The 20,433-nt window shown below is 35.5% G+C and overlaps 1 protein-coding gene across 2 annotated transcripts in view; it reads right to left on the bottom strand.

Annotated features, from left to right (window-relative positions):
- Window positions 1-20,433, bottom strand: part of GRID2 (glutamate ionotropic receptor delta type subunit 2) — a 1,351,788-nt gene that overhangs the window by 328,231 nt on the left and 1,003,124 nt on the right. For both annotated transcript variants that reach the window (XM_060094744.1, XM_060094753.1), the window contains one exon: window positions 15,226-15,327. In XM_060094744.1, coding sequence (XP_059950727.1) covers window positions 15,226-15,327 — 102 coding nt within the window. The remainder of the gene's footprint in view (window positions 1-15,225; window positions 15,328-20,433) is intronic.

Genomic DNA, 20,433 nt, shown 5'->3' with positions numbered 1-20,433 from the left:
TCTAAACTTCTAGAGACAAGTAGTAACTCTACTTTTCAGAAGTAAATTATGTAACACATCTCTGAAACATTTACTCACTGTTTAGTCTAAGAATTCAGGTTTCATCTTCCAAAAGGAAAAAAAGTTGGGTCATGCACGGTTAGCTCAGTCCAATAGCGATATTCACATGTCTGCATGACAGCTATCATCTTAAGAATTGGTGTGATGAGAAAGAATAAGAAATTGTCAAGCTATTGTCATGCATCAATTCTCATAATGATTTTATTCACTCAGCATTGAAATGAACACATATGCCAGTGTTGCTATGAATTACATTGTTTGCATAGGCTAGTCTTCCTCAAGTGTCTGTTTATAAAAATCACATTTTCCCCTTTTCTCTCACATAAGGTGGGTACCAGCAGCAGAACAGACAACAAAATATGTATACCATACAGAGCTCTGTGTACAGATTATACTGTTTCAATAATAAAGATGAGAACCATTTTACCTAATCTTCAGTCTAGATCAGGGTCTCAACGATGGTGTTTTTAACTTGATGCATGTTATCTAAATTATGTAATGCTAACCTTACTCTCACAGAAAATTTCTAATTAAATTGTCTCTGAAGGAGCTCTTTAAAAAGAATACCTACAACACAGGCTGCATTTCAATTTCATTTGCTTCAGGTGATACTCCAGTTTACTTATAGGATACTTTAAATTCTTGAGGTCTGCATACTTTTGTGGATACTCTTTACATTGTTGGATATTCCTTCCCTTTTATCTATGCCTTGATAATCCCTGCCTATGTTTCAAAACTAATTTGTGTCACCCTTTAAGCCTTTCCCACTGCCCTCCACATGTGATAGATGCTTCTTTTATGTTCTCCTTTAACGCTCTGTGCATAAGAACTAACACCTACATACAGCACTTCCTATGTGCCAGGCTCTGTTAGAAGTCCTTCCTTCTCTGCATGTATTAGTTCCTTTAATTTTCATAGCAGCTCTATGACATAGGTAATGTTGTTATCTCCATTTTAAAGATGAAGAAACAGAATCATAAAAAGTTTAAATACTTGGCCTAAATTCACAGATAGGAGACCTGGAGATTGAAATATAATCTCGTTCCAGACTTGTTGGTTTTTTTTTTAGTATCTTCATTGAGATATAATTCACATACCATATAATTCACCCATTCAAAGTGTACAATTCAGTGGCTTTAGTACATTCACAGACATGTGCTTTTATCATTGTAATCAGTTTTAGAACATTATTACCCCTAAAGAAATCCAGTGCCCCTCAAGCCCCTAATCTCTCCCAGCCTTAGGCAGCCACTAATCTACTTTCTGTCCCTATACACTTGCCTATCCCTGACATTTCATATAAATGGAGTCATATAATATGTGATCTATTGTGACTAGCTTCTTTTAATTAGCATATTTTCAAGGTCCTCAATGTACCATGTTATCAGTGCTTCATTTCATTTTATTGACAAATAATATTCCATTTTATAGGTATACCACTCTTCTTCCAATCATCAGTTGATATACATTTGAGTTGTTTCTATTTTTTGCTATTATCAATAAAGCTGCTATGAACATTTGTGTGCAGGTTTTTGTGTGGACATACATTTTCATTTCTCCTGGGAACATACCTAGAGTAGAATTTCTGAGTTGCACAGTAAGTTTGTGTTTAACCATTTGAGAAACTGCCAGACTGTTTTCCAAAGCAGTTGCACTATTTCACATTCCCACCAGAAACATACAAAAGTTCCAGTTTCTCCACAACTGTGCCAACACTTGTTATTATCTGTCCTTTTGATTTATAGCCATCCTAGTGGGTGTAAACTGGTAGCTCATTGTGATTTTGATTTGCATTTCCATGATGGCAAATGGTATTGAGAATCTTTTCATATGCTTATTGACCATTTATATACCTTCTATAAAAAACTGTCCAGATCCTTTGCCTATTTTTTTTTTTTTTTTTGGTACACGGGCCTCTCACCGTTGTGGCCTCTCCCGTTGCGGAGCACAGGCTCCGGACGCACAGCCTCAGTGGCCATGGCTCACAGGCCCAGCTGCTCCATGGCATGTGGGATCTTCCTGGACCGGGGCACAAACCCGTGTCCCCTGCATCGGCAGGCAGACTCTTAACCACTGCGCCACCAGGGAAGCCCCCTTTGCCTATTTTTAATTGGTTTATTTTTTTTCACATTGAGTCGTTATTATAACTTTATTTTTATATGTACTAAATACAAGTCCCTCATCAGACACATGATCTGCAACTATTTTATCCCATGTTGTGGGTTGTCTTTTCATTTTTTGGGGGGGGATTCTGTCCTTTGAGACACAGACATTTTTAATGTTAATGAAATCTAATTCATCTATTGTTTTTTTTTTGGTTGTTTGTGCTTTGAGTGTTATATCTAAGAATCCATTGCCAAAATAAAGTCACAAAGATTAACGTCTAATGTTTTAATCTAAGAGTTTTATAGTTTTAGCTTGTACATTTAAGTCTAGGATACATTTTGAATGAATTTTTGTACATGATTTGAGGTAAGGGTCTAGATTCATTCTTTTGCATGTGGGTATCGGGTTGAAAAGACTATTTTTTCCCCGATTGAATGATCTTGACACATGTTAAAAATCAATTAACCATAGATATATGGGTTAATTTTGGACTCTCAATTCTATTCTACTGATCTAAACGTCTGTTCTTGAACCAGTATGATTACCATAGCTTTTAGGTAAGTTTTGAAACTGAGAAGTGTGAGTCTTCCTACTATTCTTTTTCAAGATTTTGGGGATTTGTTGTTTCTTTTTCTTTTTGTTTTTTTTCTGCCTATTCTGATTTTCTTGCAGTTCCATGTGAATTTTAGGTTCTGCTGGTCATTTATGGCAAAACAAAAAAGTCAGCTACAATTCTGATAGAGGTTTCATTGAATCTGTAGTTCTGTTTGGAGAATATTGCCATCTTTACAATACTGAGTCTTCCAATCCATGACTATAGGCTATCTCTCCATATATTTAGGACTTTTAAATTTCTTTCAACAATGTTTGTAGCATTCAGTGTACAAATATTGAAGTTGTTCTGTTAAGTTTATTTTTAATTATTTTATTCCCTTTGATATATTTAAATGAAAATGTTTATTAATTTCTTTTTTGGAATTTTCATTGCTAGTGTGCAAAAATACAATTGATTTTTATAAATTGATCTTGTATGCTGCAAAGCAGTTGAACTCATTTATTAACTCTAGTCTCGTGTGTGTGTACTCTTTAGGGTTTTTTAAATGCAAGACCATGTGATCTGTAAATAGAGATAGTTTTACTTCTTCCTTTCTAATCTCATTCCTTTTACTTAATTTTCTTGCCTAACTGGACTGGCTAGAACCTCCAGCACAATGTTGAACAGAAATAGCCAGAACTGATGTCTTTGTCTTGTTACTGACCTTAGGGGTTTAGAGGGTTTTTCAGTATTTCACCATTAATATGACGTTAGCTGTGGGTTTACAGATGCTCTTAATCAAGTTTAGAAAATTCCTTCCCTTCTATCACAAGACTGTTGACTGTTTTTTTTATCATGAAGGGGTGTTGGATTTTATTAACTGCTTTTCTTACATCTGTTGAGATGATCATGTGCGTTTATTCCTTTATTTATTAATATGGTATATGAGATTGATTTTCATAAGTGGAGCCAATCTTGTATTCCTGGGATAAACTTTACTTGTTTAGGGTGTATAGTCCTTTTCATATATTGCCAGATTCAGTTTTCTAGCATTTTGTTGAGGATGTTTGTGTCCATATTCATGTGTGTCATATTCATTATGATCATTAAGCCATAAGCTCCACTAACTACTGATTGATTGCTTTACTGTTTTCAAAAATTCCCTGGGTTTGTTCAGTAGTTTGAAGAAAATAAATTTTGGTAGGGGTCATTTTTGGGGTTAATCTTTAAAATTTATTCTGACCTCAGGAAGGATATCCTTAGCTATCTCTTTTTCTGGTTTTCTCTGGTGAGCTATCTGGCTTATGATTTAGCTTGTTGCTTTTAATTAAGAGGAGCCATAGACTTGAACTTCCCCATGCTCTGTTTCAAATAACTGGAGAATGTTTAAGGGCTCTCTTTTCTTGTGGACTGCCTCTCCCTTGGACAAAGTCTTTGTGCTACAACCCTGGGTACTGAGTTGGGTGGCAGCCGCTGGTCTTCTCCATTTACCTCAGTTGGCATGGAACCCCTGCCCTTGGAGCAAGCTGGAGTGATGGCAATCAAGGCCCCAGTATTCTAGGTCTGCCACACCTGGGGTTGAGACTGCATCCTATGGGTCAGAGCTGGGTGAAGAAAGGGAGCCCAAAAACTCTTGGTCACACTCACCAGGAATTTAGCCTTTTCAAATTTCATTTGGATGGTATGAAAAATCCTAGCAGCCTCCAGGTGAGATAACCCTTAATTGGAAACTTTTAAGGGAGAATAAGCCCTGTCTTCTTGGACAAACCTACTTGAAGTGGAGCCTCCATCAAGCTGAGTAAGGCAGAAAGGGAGGTGGAAGGGGAAGGAGCAAGATGAGGCTGAGACACTATAGACTCCTGTTGTTTTTACTGAGTTTTAGTAGATTTTCTTGATTAAGTGTTACTTCATTTTCAGTATGCCCTTAGGAAATTTCCAGAGACTTTAAATGGTTTATATTTATTTACTTACTTATTTAGTTAGTTAGTTTTTGCCCTGTTGCTTATTTTGCTAGGGAGGGGGTCCATGGAACTTCTTATCCTGCCACCTGAGAAGTGGAACTCCTCCAGGGACAGTGTTCTTGACCAAAGTGTTATACTGTGTACTTCCAATGTGGTAGTTATTACATGGCACTTACGGATTTTACTGAGAATTTTAGCTTAGTTTATTTAAGACAGTATCCATGGGAAATGTCCTCTGCCAGATCTGTCATTTTTGCCTGGAGCTTTGAACCAAACTTTAGTATTTATTAACACTTGAAAGGAGCCCTCTTCAGACACTGCTGTGGGAGCTATAAGAGAAGGCCATCAACTCCCTTCCCATATCCTTCATGTGAGTGCCTGCCAGGAGAGCCTCTTATCAAGCTCACTCTCCCTGCCCCTAAACTTGCCTCTAGGTTCAGGAGACTCAAAGGCTGAGACTCAGGAAAGCTTAAGGCTCTGTAGGGGTTCAAAATGCTGAAGGTCTCCAAGTAGCAAAAACGTGGACAATGTCCTTAGCAAAATACTAAGCAAAATGACATTTCAAGACTGTTCTTAGTGTATTTCCTAGTTATATATTAACATATAGAGTCTATTTAGAGCTAGCCTGAAACCAAACATGATTCCTATGAGACAATGTAATTGACGTACCAGACTTTTAGAAATTTGTACAGTTTGTTATTTGAATGTTCTTTTGTATCAGGTATTTGTGTTATGTTTTCTCTAGGAAGCACCATCTTCACCAGGAGGAGAGTTGCTGTTGTTCTCAGTAGCAGAGTTTCAAATTAAAGTAACAGTGAGTGGACTAAAAATCATGATTCTGTAGGTTATGTTTTACTTGTCTGCCTTAGGGTCCTTTAAATAATTTCTCACAAAAATCTGAAGATGGATGACCATGATTAATTATGCCTTCATGATCACTCATGCTCATTTTATTCTTTTCTTTAGTTAATTTACACATCATTGTAAGATGTGTACTCAGACATAATAACATCTTATATCTAGAAACACTCTGCACTTTACTAACTGCTTCCATATAGTTTAAGCTGTTTACACTCATAATAACCCTGTGGGGCCAGTTTTATTATTCCTCTTTTACAGACAGAAAAATTGAGGTTCAGAATAGCTCCCTGGCTTCCATAAGTTCAATGACCTATTAAGTAGAAAAGGTGGAACTTGAACTGATGTCTTTTGACTATAAACCTAGTACTCTTTGCAGCATATGACAAATGGAGAGAAGACTAGGTGGAGAAAAAGCAAGGAAATAGGTTGAAGTACTTCCAATAAGGAAATCAATTGCATATTATTTACTCTCTTGTTAAATGGTACATCCAGAAGAAGCTAAGTACACTTCTCCATCTTACACTGACATAATTCATGGGAACGTAAATTAGGAAGTATCAGTCCACATGGAAACAAAATATTGTGGAACAAAAGCCAAACAATGAGTGCCTCTAAGATGAAGAGAATATTAAATGATTCTATATGATTTGTAACTTCTCACCAAATATGAACTTGCTATTTAATAATATGAATGAATGATTCTTGATGTTTTAAATTAAAGCTTTTTACTTCTTTACCTAAAAAGCATGTAAGTCATTCCCTAGTAACAACTATGTCAAAGGATTTAATAACAGTATAATCCTTTGCCATCTCTTTTGGAAATTTAGACTTAGTAGATGGAAATTAAAGAATGAGGAATCCTAAGAGTATTTATTCAGGCATAGTCTTGTGTCCATTCCTGTTCTTATTTTTGTAATTACATACAAAGTTCTTTATTTCTTTTCTTTCCTCTTTTTTCCCTTCCTTCTTTCCTACCTTCCTTCCCTCCATTTCTCTCTCTTTCTCTCTCTCTCTCTCACACACACACAGAGGCTATCAGAATATTTTAATTTGTTCAACATATATTTACTGACCTGCTTCTATATACCTGATATTGCATGTGAAAACCAACTTGTGTTTTATTGGTATGCAGCTTAGAGGGGGAGTCTAACGCTAATGAAATAATTACAAAATAAAAACAGAGAGTTACAAATAGTTCTGAATGAAAGGACACAGTGAAATGAGAAATTAAATTGTCCTGTAAACCCACGAAGCTGGTCCTGGATGTTGCAGTTGAGATTAGGTCATAAAAGACTGTGACATACGTTTCTCTTTCTATCTGTCTCTCTCTATTTTATCATTCCTTCCCAGGCTACCCACAAGTGTATTTAATTCTGAGTCCTTCACAAACAGGTCCTATTTTCTGATAGAGAACTTAATAATGTTGACAAAATAGTTCATGTGGAACTCCTTGAAAGCAGGGACTGTATTTTTTTTAACTTTGCCTCTCTGGGATTAGCACAGTGCTTAGCTGACAACAGATGTTCAACATTAGTTATTGAGTCAAAGCTAATAGTTAGGGTGTACTATACAATACTGTTTTACCTTTCTCTGATCTCAGATAACATCTCCATTTTCACAGGGAAATAAGGCCTGCAAAAATAATTCCAAGAAGTGAGACTAATAATAAGAAAATATTTTAGGAAAAGGAAAATGTTCTTAAAAGGATAGCTCAGTAGGCAGCTATCTGCTACACCCTTCTTATGGTGATTTGCTTGGGGAAATTTACCTTTCTCGACACAGAGTGTGGACTCTGCTTTATGTGGTATAGTTTTAATATAAGCTGCCTTGGTGTATTTTCTTTTTTTCTTTTAACATCTTTATTGGAGTACAATTGCTTTACAATGGTGTGTTAGTTTCTGCTGTGTAACAAAGTGAATCAGCTATATATATACATATATCCCCATATCCTCTCCCTCTTGCATCTGTCTCCCACCCTCCCTATTCCACCCCTCTAGGTGGTCACAAAGCACCGAGCTGATCTCCCTGTGCTATACGGCTGCTTCCCACTAGTTATCTATTTTACATTTGGTAGTGTATATATGTCCGTGCCACTCTCTCACTTTGTCCCAGCTTACTCTTCCCCCTCCCCGTGTCCTTAAGTCCATTCTCTACGTCTGCGTCTTTATTCATGTCCTGCCCCTAGGTTCTCCAGAACCATTTTTTTTTAGATTCCAAGTATATGTGTTAGCATACGGTATTTGTTTTTCTCTTTCTGACTTACTTCACTCTGTATGACTGACTCTAGGTCCATCCACCGCACTACAAATAACTCATTTTCGTTTCTTTTTATGGCTGAGTAATATTCCATTGTATATATGTGCCACATCTTCTTTATCCATTCATCTGTTGATGGACACTTAGGTTACTTCCATGTCCTGGCTATTGTAAATACAGCTGCAATGAACATTTTGGTACATGACTCTTTATGAATTATCGTTTTCTTAGGGTATATGCCCAGTAGTGGGATTGCTGGGTTATATGGCAGTTCTATTTTTTAGTTTTTTAAGGAACCTCCATAACATTCTCCATAGTGGCTGTATCAATTTACATTCCCACCAACAGTGCAAGAGGGTTCCCTTTTCTCCACACCCTCTCCAGCATTTATTGTTTGTTGATGATGTCCATTCTGACCGATGTGAGGTGATACCTCATTGTAATTTTGGTTTGCGTATCTCCAATGATTAGTGATGTTGAGAATCCTTCCATGTGTTTGTTGGCAATCTGTGTATTTTCTTTGGAGAAATGTCTATTTAGGTCTTCTGCCCATTTTTGGATTGGGTTGTTTGCTTTTTGATTTTGAGCTGCATGAGGTGACTGTAAATTTTGGAGATTAATCCTTTGTCAGTTGCTTTGTTTGCAAATATTCTGCCACATTCTGAGGGTTGTCTTTTCGTCTTGTTTATGGTTTCCTTTGCTGTGCAAAAGTTTTAAGTTTCATTAGGTCCCATTTGTTCATTTTTGTTTTTATTTCCATTTCTCTAGGAGGTGGGTCAAAAAGGATCTTGCTGTGATTTATGTCATAGAGTTTTCTGCCTATGTTTTCCTCTAAGAGTTTTATGGTGTCTGGCCTTACATTTAGGTCTTTAATCCATTTTGAGTTTATTTTTGTGTATGGTGTTAGGGAGTGTTCTAATTTCATTCTTTTACATGTAGCTGTACAGTTTTCCCAACATCACTTATTGAAGAGGCTGTCTTTTCTCCATTGTATATTCTTCCCTCCTTTATGAAAGATAAGGCAACCATGTGTGCGTGGGTTTATCTCTGGGTTTTCTATCCTGTTCCATTGATTTATATTTCTGGGTTTTTTTTTTTGCCAGTACCATACTGTCTTTTTTTTTATTATATATTTTTTATTAGTTTCTGCTTTATAACAAAGTGAATCAGTCATACATATACATCTGTTCCCACATCCCTTCCCTCATGCATCTCCCTCCCTCCCACCCTCCCCATCCCACCCCTCCAGGCGGTCACAAAGCACCGAGCTGATCTCCCTGTGCTCTGCTGCTGCTTCCCACTATCTATCTACCTTACGTTTGGTAGTGTATATATGTCCATGCCTCTCTTTCACTTTGTCACAGCTTACCCTTCCCCCTCCCCATATCCTCAAGTCCATTCTCAAGTAGGTCTGTGTCTTTATTCCCGTTTTACCCCTAGGTTCTTCATGACATTTTTTTTTAATTCCATATATATGTGTTAGCATACGGTATTTGTCTTTCTCTTTCTGACTTACTTCACTCTGTATGACAGACTCTAGGTCTATCCACCTCATTACAAATAGCCCAGTTTCGTTTCTTTTTATGGCTGAGTAATATTCCATTGTATATATGTGCCACATCTTCTTTATCCATTCATCCGATGATGGACACTTAGGTTGTTTCCAGCTCCGGGCTATTGTGAATAGAGCTGCAATGAACATTTTGGTACATGTCTCTTTTTGAATTATGGTTTTCTCAGGGTATATGCCTAGTAGTGGGATTGCTGGGTCATATGGTAGTTCTATTTGTAGTTTTTTAAGGAACCTCCATACTGTTCTCCATAGTGGCTGTACCAATTCACATTCCCACCAGCAGTGCAAGAATGTTCCCTTTTCTCCACACCCTCTCCAGCATTTATTGTTTCTAGATTTCTTGATGATGGCCATTCTGACTGGTGTGAGATGATATCTCATTGTAGTTTTGATTTGCATTTCTCTAATGATTAATGATGTTGAGCATTCTTTCATGTGTTTGTTGGCAGTCTGTATATCTTCTTTGGAGAAATGCCTATTTAAGTCTTCTGCCCATTTTTGGATTGGGTTGTTTGTTTTTTTGCTATTGAGCTGCATGAGCTGTTTATAAATTTTGGAGATTAATCCTTTGTCAGTTGCTTCATTTGCAAATATTTTCTCCCATTCTGAGGGTTGTCTTTTGGTCTTGTTTATGGTTTCCTTTGCTGTGCAAAAGCTTTGAAGTTTCATTAGGTCCCATTTGTTTATCTTTGTTTTTATTTCCATTTCTCTAGGAGGTGGGTCCAAAAGGATCTTGCTGTGATTTATGTCATAGAGTGTTCTACCTATGTTTTCCTCTAAGAGTTTGATAGTTTCTGGCCTTACTGTCTTGATTACTATGGCTCTGTAGTATAGTCTGAAGTCCAGGAGCCTGATTCCTCCAGCTCTGTTTTTCTTTCTCAAGATTGCTTTGGCTATTCGGGGTCTTTTGTGTTTCCATACAAATTGTGAAATTTTTTTTTCGAGTTCTGTGAAAAATGTGCCTTGGCGTATTGTCTATGTTTATCTTTCTATGAGTCTAGTGACATTTTTAGTTTAGATAGTAATTTTTTCCATTGCTATTACTCTCCTATTTTTTTAAATTGGTTTCATTTCCTAGTGTTATTTCTTTTCTTCAGGAGGTATTCTTTAAAATCATCTGTCTCTTTAAGATGGCTTCATACCCAGTTTTGTTAAATGAAGTTTCCAGGAATATCCATTAATTTAATTAATTTTGTAGAGATACCATCCACATATTATTTAATCTAAAATGTTTTCAATTGCAAGGTGCAAAATGTTTTACCTGCCACTAATAAAGACAAAAAATGCTGCCAATTTTAACTGCAAGAAGACATCAATTGAAAGATGCATCCTGATTCAAAGATATTAAAATATGAAAAACTGTATGTTTTTGAATTTATAAAATATAGAAGCACCACCACAGCTCTACTGTAAATTTCCAATCATATATGTATATAAAGTTATACAATTATGTTTATGGTAGTTTTAGGCAAAGGAATACTGCATTGTACAATATATTCAATGTAGAACAGTGGCATTGAATTTCTTCAGAAATATTCTTAGCGCTGTAGATGTCCTGTTAGAATGAAACTCCCCAAAGTCAGTATCTTTCTCTGTTTTGTATGTACTCCAAGCACCTAGAAAAAGATACTCAATAAATACTTCTCAAATCAATTTATGAGTGAGTTCATCTTTCATCAGAGATGCCATGTGTCTGTTTTAGGCAAAACCAAATCAAGAAAATAAGAGTTATTTTTCAGTGATCTCTTTCTAAATGCCAGTTTATGTTTTTCAGATATCTTGTACTTTTTCTTACAGGATGGCTTCTCAAATCTTTCTTTTCATTTGTTGCCAACTTCTTTCCATTTTATTTTCCTAAGTATTCGTAATTATTATGATGATATTTATAACTCAGTGGTGTTTCCAATAACTTTTGTGAATTACCATGAAAAAACTGAATGCCATAATTGGTCACTTATGGCTATCCATACTTGTACAACTTTAGAAGTGAAAAGGAAAAAAATGATCTTAATAAGTGCCTCATAGTAAGACATTTGGCCCACTTGGTAAGATGTAGAGATCAGCACACCAAATATGGAAACAGAGTTTAGCAGAGGGAATTTTATTCACATTCTTTCTTTCTTTTTCTCCATTTCTAAGACACTTACATGGCTTTGGTGATGGTTGAATATAAAGTTATCCTTATGTGATGCCATTTAAAAAATGTTCCTAAATTACTAATCCAATAACATTTGCAATCTCAATAGTTATATTTAATTTAAACCTAATATGAATTCATTCTGATCCCAAAGACAGAATGTCAGAGGGCTAAGGACATAGCCACCAGAACCAGGATCTGTGGGCTTGAAAGTCATCTCTGGCTCTTGTTAGATATACAGACACAGAGATTTAATTAATTCTTTTGAGCCTTATTTTCATCCTTTAATGTAATCAGTGCATCTCTTGTAGAGTTTTTATAAGAATTAAATAAGTTAATACATGTAAAGTTCTTAACAGGTTTGATCAAATAAGAGATGCTGGTGATGGTTTTTCCCCTGTTTCCCCTCCAGTCCCTCACTGCCCTGCTCTGTGACCTGGAAAGCTGACCTTCATGGTCTTCATTACTTGGGTTCCCTTGCCCTCTGATTTCTGGTTGGATTTGCAATTGGAAACAAAGGAAAGAGATGGAAAGATAGGAGAAGTGACACTGGGGTAAATTCCTCTCCATTTCCTCACTGCCTGAATGTGGTTTTGACAGTGATTCTCCTTCTCCATCCTCTTCCCATAACAAAGGTCACAGTTACTATTATATGATTTTTCTCCCATGGCTCTAGCTAGATCTCTTATTACTGCTCTCTCCCATGTCACATCAGTCTTCAGGGTTGTCAAGGCTTGCTGTGCATCTAGGCCCTGGCACTTCAACATCCTTGTTGACTTATTTAACCTTACTTAAAGTATTTGTTAATAATCCCTTTATTTAATTTTCTTCAATTAACCATTTGAATACCATTCACTTGCCCCTGGCATCATAAACAATATAGTGCTGAAATATTTAGTTTAAGATAAATATTAGATTATTTCCTTCAAGTCAATGAAATATCTTTAATAGTGATAGGAATAGGAGTTTCAAAACTTAGGTAAGAAAAATCAGTTTTATGAACCTGTGTGTCATCGATAGCATAACTTTCCTAAGAAGTAAAGGGTGTATGTGTGTGTGTGTGTGTGTGTGTGTGTGTGTGTGTGTAACTGGGACTAGATCACAGTTAGAATGGAATAAAAGCTGAGAGACCTTCCTTCAGGGACTTTACACATGAGCCCTCCCTCCTCCTTCTCCCTTCTGGAAATGGCTAGAGGTAAATACTTGGAATACAAGGGGGTTGTGTTTAGGTTGCTAAATCAAGTCCAATATAGACCAAATCTGAATTTCAGGGTTTAGTTGACATCGTGATTTTAGAGTTGCTGGGTGGACCTAGGAAACAGTGATTCTCAGTGTTGGGTGGAGGAAGCTTGCAAGGCCATATAAGTAAGAGCTAGACCTGGAAAGGTGCTTGTAAGAAATAAGTAAGAAAGTCATGGCTGGTTTCCATTCAAATAAGAATTACAGGAAGAGCCAGGAAGCCTGAGAAATTATTAAGTACAATGGCTGTATATTGTGGGAGTGTAAAAAGTGTAACAACCTTTTACTCAACTGGGCACCCAACTGATAAATCCATATTGCACCACAGAAAACTTGGGGGAAAGAGACTGTTTCCATATCTTCATTCACTAGTCATATTCAGGATATGTGCTGGGCTAAGCTTGCAGAAAACAGACCATTATGAATCATGAAGGTGAGACTGGGGCATGCAGGTATTAACACTGTGTGAGGCAGTACCATTTCAAGCACAAAACAGCAATCGTTCTGCTCAGCCTGGAAATGAATTTAAAATAATTGGTTCTGTGAAGCTTTCCCAGTAAAATTCACTTTCATCTTATTCAGAGTTAAGCATTTCCAACTATCAAGTCAAGAAAATCCTATAGCTACCTCAATTTGCACACTTATCGCAGTAGGAGGAGAGAGATTATAATATAATGTTAAGAAGGCAGAAGTTAAGAGATCTGCAGTCAGATTCTGGATTTGAATCCCAGTTCTCTCTGCTACTTCCTATCTGTATAATCTTCCACATTTATTTCAACCTCTGTCTGTCTCAGTTTCTTCAACCACATTATTAAGATCAGAGTACTATCTATTTATTGTAAATACTGTGAGGACTGATTAAGATAACAGATGAAAAAGACTTAGTAGAGTATCTGGCACACAGTAAGTCATTAATAAATCTTAGCTGCTTCGTTATATGTGCTTCTCTCCAGTAAGATTCTTTGCATACCTTGAGGTATGAATACGCATATAAGATGAATAACCCATTACCAAGTCTATCATATAGTGAGTATTAAATAAATGTTTGCTTAATGACTAAATGCGATTAGCTTGCCTTGAAATATGAATGTCGAAGACGAAAGCAAAGCACATATATTGTCTCTTATTACAGTTTTCACCTGAGTTTCCATGTTAATCACTAGAGAAGAGACTATTACAGTTTACTGTACTTTAAATGTCTGTCTTTTTTTAATATTAGCACATCAGTGCCAATGCATATCTACACGTTTGAGTACATACAGAAGCACATTCACAATTAAGTTGTCAAGTATTCATAATATAATTATTTGCCAAACAATAAAAATCTTATTAAAACAATAACTAAAAATAAATTATAGGCAGCAAAAAGGGAGGATAGATTACTCGTTTGAATTTCCTTTTATAGAGAATATCACAGATCCTTCTTTTAGACAATGAGATTATGTTGAGTCTGCTTAAATTGTATTAAACAATGTACAAAGGACAGTATTGCTGTTATAAACCTTGATAAACATCTATAACATACCAAAAAAGACCATTTCTCCTGTTTACTAATTCTGCAATCTTTTTAGCCTATAAGAAAGACTTTTTCAAATTTAAAAACAAGTGGGCTTTTCTGAAAAAAATTGAAGTTAATAACTATGGATTATTCAGTTTTGAAACGTACTATAAAGTAGCACAAGGTTAATCACATTGAAACAGGCAGGGAGAATACATGTCTTCATGTTTTATGGCTATTTAGATAGTACCCATGTGAGTATTTTACTGTTGAAGACTATTTCTTTTGACATCTTATTTTATTTGTGTATCATGTGAGAAAATAATAATGTATAGAATAATGATAAGTTACCACTTATTGCTTTTTATACCAAGTAAATGAAATTGTAATAAATGTTTCACATGTATAATCCCATGTAATAGCCACAGAATCACTAGATGATACTCTCTTTTAAGACAGCATCATATCTGTCCATTTTAATCATCACTGTCCCCAGAAATCAGCACTGAGTTTGAATACGGTTGATACTCAATAAATATTATTTACAAAACAATTGGATGATTTTTACTTTGAAGTAGGTCCTTCCCAGAAAAATATTCTTAGTCTGCTAATGTTTTAGTGCTACTGAATGTACTGTGTTTGATCAAATCTACCTTTATTTGGCATGGTTATCTTCATTTACATAGACCATAGGGCTTCAGTGAGAGAAGTCCTGAAACATAACTTCACTTTATCATGTGTAGGAAACTGTAGAAGGATGGAAATCTGGCCTAAAATGTCTAAGAAAGTTATGACAAAACTACTGTAATTAAAGGAAAAGACTGCAAAAATCTGATTCTGATCCACATAAATTGAAGGTTGGAAAACATGACCATTACAAATCCCTTAGAATGCATAGTCAGCTCCTTTAATATTATGACATCAGTTAATGAAACATAAAGAAATGGAGGATAAAGGAACATCGAGAAGCCAAAACCGCAAGGGGCAGATCAGACCTACCAGAACAGTCACCACACGTAGGACCACTCCACGCATGTTATTCTCCAGTTTCTTGTCAGTCAGGGACCCATTCAGCCCTGTGACAGGAGTCCAGCACCCAAGCTGAAAAGATGAAATAGCTTGGTCACTTTTCTGCCTGAAGAACAGTCCAATCACCTATATATAAGCCTTTCAGAGAACTGTGTGATAAATCTCGGAGTCACTGATAACAGGAAGTGTCCTGTGCAGCTTTTCCTGTTTAATAGCAAATGAAGCAAGCAAAAATGCTATGCTATCTCCTGCTTTTAAATATCATCATATGGCATATGACAGTATCCAACATGCTTTAGGGGACTCACTGAGGACATGTGACTTAATGAGGAGTTATAAATACACCAATAACTCAGTCCCAGTAATACACTAATTGGAAAAATAATAGCACATATAATTCTAGCATAATGCCTGTTCTAATATACCAATTACTGTACAAGTTAGATTTTTTTTTTACAGTTTCAGTGGTTTTAATTAGATCTTATACTGCTTTTAACAGAACATAAAACTGTAAGATTTTTAATGTGGTTAGAGGGGTTACAGCTTTTACTTGAGGAAAAAAAAATCTATATGGCTTTGTTGTTTTCAACTATTCACAGTACACAAAACCATGTAATTTGCCTTTTTTGTCAGTGCTATCAATCTCTTTGGAAGACTTTGGCAGCAGCCTTTTCCTTAAAGTCTTGCAACGATTAACTGCTCTTTGCTCTCCAAAATACTGGTTTAATTTTACATTCTCACGTAGTTCTTATGTCTTGTAATATCCAAATCTGAGGACCACCAGTCTTAAAATTACTGCCTATAAATCACAATGGGATAAAAATGGGAGACTCTCAATTCAAAAATAAGGAGGAAAGAGAGGTGCTGTGACTTGGATTAGCAGATATCTGCCCAAGAAGCAAAGCTGCAAAGAGAATTTTGCAATGCACATCTTGGGAAGATACATCATGCTATTAATCCTGATACCAGCTCCATGAGCCTTTACATTTGGGAACTTATTCCATACTTGCATGCTTTAAAAATGTAACAGACTTTTAGTCATATTCAGAGACTGTTTTGGTTAACTGAATGGTTTACAGGGGCACCTGGTTATTTGTGCAGCTTCCTCCTAAAGATTATTATTTCCTTGCATTGCGTTTTGTTGTGGCTTCTGAAGTCATTAACATACTGGCAAGTCTCCCTCACAAATAAACAACTTGGGTGCTTCCCATTAAAAACTCAAGTTTCTCTTTGAGCTCCACAAATGGTATTTAATTGAGAAAACTAAAATGTATACAATATATCTTAAGAGAAGTGGATGTCACAATGTAAACAAAAAGCCAGCTTTTTTCTTATTAAAATAATGTGAAAAAGGCTGCTAATTGTTGGTTTCAACTGTAAAAGCACATTAAATTCATACAATGATGTGTCATTTTTAATTACATAAAAGTCTAATTAGAACTTAGGTCCAATTAGCAAATCCAAATGTGTTGAAAGTCTAGTTATCAGAGATACTGTAGTCCTCTTGCCAAATTTAAAACCTTATGAAATTTCTTTTGAGGTTTTGTTCTCTTCTGAGGTCAACCAAAGTCTATCCTCAATTACATTTATTGATGTGCACTTTTTCTAATTACTTCTTCAAGAAGATTTTATTTCCCTAGACCAAATAATATTGGTGGAAAAAGAGATCTAAAACGAAGTGAAAAGCTAAATTTCCAATGTGCTATCCACCTTTTACCATTAAATTACTTAATTCTAAGTTAAATTAATAGCTTTTAGGACATGATCTTATTCATGACTAATACGTTCAAACTGCCAAAGTAAACACAGGGTTTTTTCTCCCTTGGAGTTGCTTTTTAAGTTTGGTGAACCCACTGTCAGTTTGCCTAAATATTGATAAATGACATCTGTTAGTGCCAACTTGAACACAGCATTTTGGTGTATTGACTAGTCAAAATATTTACTACTGGAATACCAACAAAACCTGCTGACTAGTTTGTTTCAACAATGTTCTGGACAAACAGTTAAAAATATATAATTTCCAGCTTCTTAATTATGTCTTCCTTTAAACGTAACTAAATACAGTCAATGATTGAAAAATTCTAGAGCATTTTAGTGTTTGGAGGTTTGAAATAACAATAACGAAAAAGCATTTGGAGAAGGTAAGGAGTTGGCTGTATCTTATCTTCCGACCTGGGCAGTGACTTAAACACTATTTGTACTATATATAGTGTTTCTTCTCTCTCTCTCTCTCTCTCTCTCTCTCTCTCTCTCTCTCTCTCCTCCCTCCTTCCTCTCTTTCTTTTTTTTTTCTTTTTATTCACACTGATTTCTTCCAGTGACCATGCATGGCCACTAACCCCATCCCTCCTTTTGGAGAATTGCTTTCTTTTCCCATCCCTAGACAAGTGTTCCAAATCATCCAAATTTTTTCATGACTCTGACTCTCTGGTTCAGCAATTGTTAACAGTTGGTCATCTGACCCGAGCCAATAAAAGTCTTTCCTTGGAGGTTTATTTTTAATATCAAGTGTGTGCATGGTGGGCAGGTCAATAAGTTGATATGAAGTTTTTTTATTGTTTGGCCAGATTCTCTCATATATACTACAGGCCATATAATTTTCTCTTCTGCTTTATGAAGGTTTTTCACCTTTCTGTTTTCTTTCTTTTTTTTGTTTGCCATATGACTCACATGTCTTTTGATTATAGTACTTAGAAAGTTGAAAAGTTGTTCCTGTTCTTAACAACAACAGTCTAGATTTTAAGACTGGTAACTCCTTTTACCTAACTCAGGTATTCCTGCATATTCACCCACTCCAATACTTAATGTTATCTGAATGTTAGCTGTGGTCACCAAAAACTAGAGATGAAATTTTGATACAGAGTTATTTCAGGATACAGATTCTCTGGAAAACTAGAAATAAAATATATCCACTCATCACATATCAACATAGGCTGTAACAAAGAAATCATTAAAAAATTATAATAATACTCATTTCCTACACTGAATAGAACTTTTTTTTTTTTTTACATTTTTTGGAATACTTTCTATGCGTCAGCCATGGTACTGAGCTTTTCATACATGATCTCAGTTAAGACTCAAAATAACTTTATGAGATGGTGCTGTTATCAATATTACTTTATAGACATAAAAATTAAGGACTCGGTTAAGGTCACCTATTTACAAAGAGATGAAATTAGGATTTAAACTGATGTGCTTTTTTTAACTTTTATTTTATATTGGAGTATAGTTGACTAACAATGCTGTGTTAGTTTCAGGTGTACAGCAAAGTGACTCAGCCATATATATACATGTCACTATTGCTTTTTAAAGTCCAGATTTAGTATTGTTAGTTGTTGTACTGTTTTACAGCTTAAAAAATTCTTCTCATAAACACGATCTATTTAAGGAAGGTAGAGAAGATAGTATTCCTATTTTAATAGTCAAGGAAAATAAGCCTCGGTACTGTTAAGTGGCTGGCTCAATATAATAGTGAGTGAATTCATATTTTGATAATAAAAATTAAAAGGCAAAATCATCACCATCAATGTCATTTTTATAAAAATTATTATAACACATACATAGTACACAGTATGTGCTAATCATCTGAGAGCTTTGCATATATTAATTAATTTATTCTCAAAACCACCCAATGAGGAAGGTATCATTACTATCCTCATTATAAGGGAAAGGCTGGTTATACACACCTTTTTGAAGGATTACTCAAGTTTTAAGATTCCTTAATTTCTGTTCATATCCAGTCACCTCCCTGAGATTCACTTCAAGCTATTTTGTTTGATTGTAAAAACTCCTTCCAATAATAAGCAAGAAAAATGAGTTAGGTTCACATAGATCTAAACTGAATTTGTATCTACAATGGGTCACAGTCCTTGCAGCATAGCAAGATTGACAGGCATAGTGTTTGATAAGAACTAAAAGAATTTCACTCAGGTTCAAGTGTGTGAGACTTATCTAACAACTTCTCTGGTTTCATTGTTTGAAATGTCTTTAACTTGACTTTGCTCATGTGGAGAAGGTTGTTTTTGTCTGATTGTGTTTTTGTTTTAGTTTTAAACAATGAGGCCAGAGACTAACAAAGATAATGCACACAAAATTTTGTCATATTATCTATCAGCTGAGCACTTTCTAAGTAAAAATAATAAAAGTGGTCTCTGCAGCACATGAGATTTACAGAAAGTCACACTGCTGATAGCAAAACAAGATTCTCTGTCTTCCATGGTCGGGCAGTCTAGAGAAAATTTAAAAGGGATTAAAAAAATAAAGCCCAATTCAATTTACTTTCAATTACAGAATATCTATTTCCTATAGTATTTTCTGGTTACTGTCTAAAGTAATTTTAAAACCCTAAAATGCTTAATGTTTTAATTATTTCCTTCATTGGAGCTTTAGCAATAATAACCCTGCAGCTTTCTGTTAAAATCAATGTAATATCTGTGTTCAACAAACTGGTTGATGTATTTGCATGAGCACAGTAGCATGTTCCTAACATTATATACTGTGTCATTAGTAAATGACCAAGTTTTAGACATTTACTCTTTTCCCCTCAATGTTTTCACTTTCTATTTGCCCATGGGCTTTAAAGAATGACATTTGACTTGGGTTTTACATCACTATTTTTCAGGCAATGTTACAATGTCAGAAAGAGCTGAACTGTTTGATTTTACACTCAATAGTTTATAGGCTTTAATAACAAGAGTCAAGAGAGCTCTTAATTGAATACCAAACAGAATCCCCTACATGTACTAGACTGTATTTATATGGAACAAACCAAGCCTGGCTATAGTACCAAAGTTCCAGCTTCAGGACACACAATGTCCACAGCACTGGGGCTATATGCTCCCAAGCACTATGTTTCCTTTATTTGCTTTCTCAGCCTTCAGAGGAAAAGAGGGAATGCCAGCAGCATGATGAAGTAGCTGAAAGCTAGCCGTTCAGAAGTGCACAGCATTGTTTGGTAGATATTACTTCTGTAATGGGATAGAAAGTGTAAGAAAAAAATACATATGCCAGGTTGACTCAGATACATGCTTTATAGAGTTAAATTGGAATGTTTTTTTCTTTGACATGTATAGGAACATAGTATGTCGGTAATCCTTCCAATAATAATTTTCTTTATGGTATTTCCACCTGTAAAATAGGTTCAATTTGTTAGACTTGTTCCCCAGGGGATGAGTATTT

The sequence above is a fragment of the Mesoplodon densirostris genome, chromosome 1 (assembly GCF_025265405.1).
Source record: "Mesoplodon densirostris isolate mMesDen1 chromosome 1, mMesDen1 primary haplotype, whole genome shotgun sequence".
Lineage (NCBI taxonomy): Eukaryota > Metazoa > Chordata > Mammalia > Artiodactyla > Ziphiidae > Mesoplodon > Mesoplodon densirostris.
Note: the sequence above shows the minus strand (reverse complement) of the source record. Positions and strands in the feature narration are given on the sequence as shown.